Source organism: Terrapene carolina, unplaced genomic scaffold, assembly GCF_002925995.2.
Source record: "Terrapene carolina triunguis isolate 2854851 unplaced genomic scaffold, T_m_triunguis-2.0 Scaffold784, whole genome shotgun sequence".
In the NCBI taxonomy this organism is placed as follows: domain Eukaryota; kingdom Metazoa; phylum Chordata; order Testudines; family Emydidae; genus Terrapene; species Terrapene triunguis.
In genome coordinates, this window is record NW_020665135.1 from 37,357 (window position 1) to 41,175 (window position 3,819).

Genomic DNA, 3,819 nt, shown 5'->3' on the forward strand with positions numbered 1-3,819 from the left:
AAAAATCCCCTTTCTATCTGCTAAATCGTTTATAGGGAATGGATGGCCAAAGCTGAGCACGTATCCAGAGCAGGTTATTCTCCATCCCATACCTTAGACTTCCTAACATTGTCTTTGTTTTGGCTACAATTGCGAATGAGTAGGTGTTTCTTTGGAGTTGCTATCAATGACACACAGGTCTTTTCCCTGAGCTGTGCTCTAGTTGGGATGTATCCCCGGCACATGTCTTGGCAAAGATTTGGGGTTTTTTTTCACTCTCAATTTTTGAGCAACTGGGTGAATGGGGAACTCCCTACACCATGGATTCTCTAGCCTGAGTTTCATTGAATTAAGAAACAATGATGGATAACCAGTATCCACACTCGTGTTTCCTGCTGGTGCCTATTAAGATTTCCCGCACCACAATGTGTAGGAATTACTGACACAAGGAGGACCATAAAATATGGAATTGGCATTAGTAGGGTCAGTTCTTTATAATTCATTTCTCTGAATAATGACAATGTCATTTTTCAGTGTGTGAGGAGTGACCAATCTGCTTCCCCCATGAGAACATCCTCCAGTAGTGCACGTAGTCTCATATTAATATTGTCTCTCCTTCCAGGCATTTTTACTGCAACCATCACTCTAGACCCTGGGCACATACAGGAAGTCAGGGGAACGTACGGTACATGCAAGAGACACTGCTCTGCCTCAGAGTTGGACCCTACTGCATGTCAGAATACAACACAACCGACTTCACCAGCCCCTCCACCTTCATCCTGCTGGGCATTCCTGGTCTGGAGGCAGCCCACGTCTGGATCTCCATCCCCTTTTGCACCATGTACGCCATAGCCATCTTTGGGAACTTCATTATTCTGTTCATTGTAAAGAGGGAGCCGAGCCTCCATGGAACCATGTACTATTTCCTCTGCATGCTGGCTGTCACCGACTTGGTTCTGTCCACGTCCATCCTGCCCAAAACGCTGAGCATCTTCTGGTTCAATTCCAGGGAGATAGATTTCAGTGCCTGCCTCACCCAGATGTACTTCATTCACTCTTTCTTAGTGATGGAGTCTGGGATCCTCGTGGCCATGGCTTTGGATCGTTACGTGGCCATCTGCAATCCTCTGAGATATTCCACCACTCTGACAAACATTGTGGTGGCCAAGATCGACCTGGCTGTGGTGTTGCGTGGCAGCACAATCGTTCTGCCCTATCTCCTTCTGGCTAGGCAGTGGCCATATTGCAGAACCAACATCATCCCCCACACGCACTGTGAACACATGGCCGTGGTGAAGCTGGCCTGCGCCGACATCCGCATCAATAGTTACTACGGCCTTTTTGTTGTATTCTCTGTGACTGGAATGGATGTGTTTTTTATCGCCGTGTCCTATACTCAGATCCTCAGGGCCATCTTCAGCCTCTCCACAAAGGATGCCCGGCTCAAGACTTTTGGGACCTGCAGCTCCCATCTCTGTGTCATCTTAGCCTTTTATAGCTCAGCTATCTTCTCCTCTCTCATGCACCGGTTTGGCCACAATGTTTCCCTGCATTTCCACGTGCTGATTTCCAACGTGTACCTCCTGGTGCCCCCCATGGTAAACCCCATCATCTATGGGGTGAGGACCAAACAGATCCGGGACAGGTTGCTCCGGATCTTTGCTCATAAAGGGACCTAAATTTTTCTCCTGGTGCTCTGGCTCTGCAGAGCTGGCTGGTGGCCCTCTTCCCTGAATCACTGACTGGACAGTTAAAGTGACATTAAACCCTTTCCTGATCTTACCGTGCTGTGTCAGTGTGACAAACTGGGGAATTGGTCTATGTAGAACTCATTGGGTTGCCCCCTTTCTAATTGCTTGTAACTGGATCCCACAGGCCCCACATATTCCCTCAAAGCCCCTTCCACTTTTGTGCCTTTTCCCCCAAAGCTCTGCCTCTCACTGTCTCCTCTCCTCCCCTCCCCCATCACTTGGTGGATCATCTCTACCTTCCTCCTCCCTAGTCCTCCCCAGCTGGGCTCCCTCTGCTCCGGGGTTGGGACGGTAGCTGCTGCAGCCTGACAAGGAGCCTGCGGTTTGTGCTGTTAAGACACAGCGCTGGGGCTGACAGGCCAGTCAGGAGTGGAGACAGAATCCAGGAAGCTGTATAAAAGCAACTGGGGGTTGGGAGCAGGGCTATGTGGCAGGTGGGTGAGCTTGTGCATCATACAGCTGGTGGGCCCTAAACCTCAGCTAAAAAGTCCTGAGGGCAGAGACCATTGTGTGGCTTATTTCTTTAGCTTTAAGCTCCCTGTTTCTCCTCCTCGTTGGGGACCTGTAGCTGGCAGGGTCCCTGCAATGGGGATGGGCTGGGAACCCTTTGCCCTGAGCCAGGCCTCGGGGGCAGGACAAGGGATGAGCTTTGAAGCTAGGAGGACAACAGCTGAAAGAGGCGGAAGGACGAGCCCCTATGTTAGCTGGGAAGGTGGGATGCTGTGGCGAGGCTGGGGTGACTTCGGTAGCTGACAGGGAGGGAGATAAGCCAGCTATTTACACACGTACATGGCATCTTATCAGGAACTACGGGGCACCCGTTTCCTAGGGCTGGAAGTTGAGCGGTGAAGGTGAGCCTAGCATATACTCTGCATGATGCTTTTTATCACTGAATCTAGAAGCTCTTTATCTAGGTTGCTAGGCACTGCATAGAGGCCAATGATAATAACATAAGAACGGCCAGACCGGGTCAGACCAAAGGTCCATCTAGCTCAGTATCCTGTCTACCGACAGTGGCCAGTGCCAGGTGCCCCAGAGGGAAGGAACAGAACAGGGAATCATCAAGTGATCCATCTCCTATCACCCATTCCCTGCTCCTGGCAAACAGAGGATATGGACACCATCCCTTCCGATGTGCTGTAAGGAACCAAATCAGTGCAGCGTGCCACTCTGCGGTAGCAGCCCACTAGAAATAATAATCATCAGCTCTGCCAAAGTCACCCAGCGAATACATGGCAGATCTGGTCCTCTTCACTCCCAGCTCACTGGTCTCTGCTGATGCCTTATCTCTAGATATCTCTAGATTAAGCTTGATAAGTTTATGGAGGGGATGGTATGATGGGATAGCCTACTTTTGGCAATTAATTGATCTTTGACTATTAGCGGCAAATATGCAAAATGGCCTGTGATTGGATGTTAGATGGGGTGGGATCTGAGTTACTATAGAGAATTCTTTCCTGGGTGTCTGGCTGGTGAGTCTTGCCCACATGCTCAGGGTTTAGCTGAGCACCATATTTGGGGTCGGGAAGGAATTTTCCTCCAGGGCAGATTGGCAGAGGCCCAGAGGGGGAGAGGGGAGGTTCGTCTTCCTCTGCAGCATGGGGCACGGGTCACTTGCTGGAGGATTCTCTGCACCTTGAAGTCTTTAAACCATGATTTGAGGATTTCAATAGCTTAGACATAGGTTAAGGGTTTGATACAGGAGTGGGTGGGTGAGATTCTGTGGCCTGCGTTGTGCAGGAGGTCAGACTAGATGATCATTATGGTCCCTTCTGACCTTAAAGGCTATGACTCTATGACTCTAGTTAAATGACTTGGGCCAAACCCTCAGCTGGTGGAAGTGGGTGCAGCCCCGCTGAAATCAGGGGAGATTTCCTCACTAGATAATCTAATGGAGAGAGAGCACCAGGCCTCTGTGCTGTTGCATGGATTATACGAGCCAGGTCTGAGAGAGACTAAACAAGGGATTGGCAGCTAGGAACTTGTGGATTATGTTCCCAGCTCAGGACACTCCCCTTCCGGCTGCCTCAGTTTCCACATATGTAAAAGGGAGATACCCCCTGCGAGTAGTGAGCATCTGTCAGTGGTG

The 3,819-nt window shown here is 50.2% G+C and overlaps 1 protein-coding gene across 1 annotated transcript; it reads left to right on the plus strand.

The window, feature by feature from the left end:
- The first annotated feature begins 710 nt into the window (after positions 1-710).
- LOC112103111 (olfactory receptor 52E2-like) lies at positions 711-1,658 on the plus strand. The gene has a single exon (XM_024194726.1). The coding sequence runs from the start codon at positions 711-713 to the stop codon at positions 1,656-1,658; it is 948 nt and encodes a 315-aa protein (XP_024050494.1).
- Positions 1,659-3,819: the final 2,161 nt, after the last annotated feature.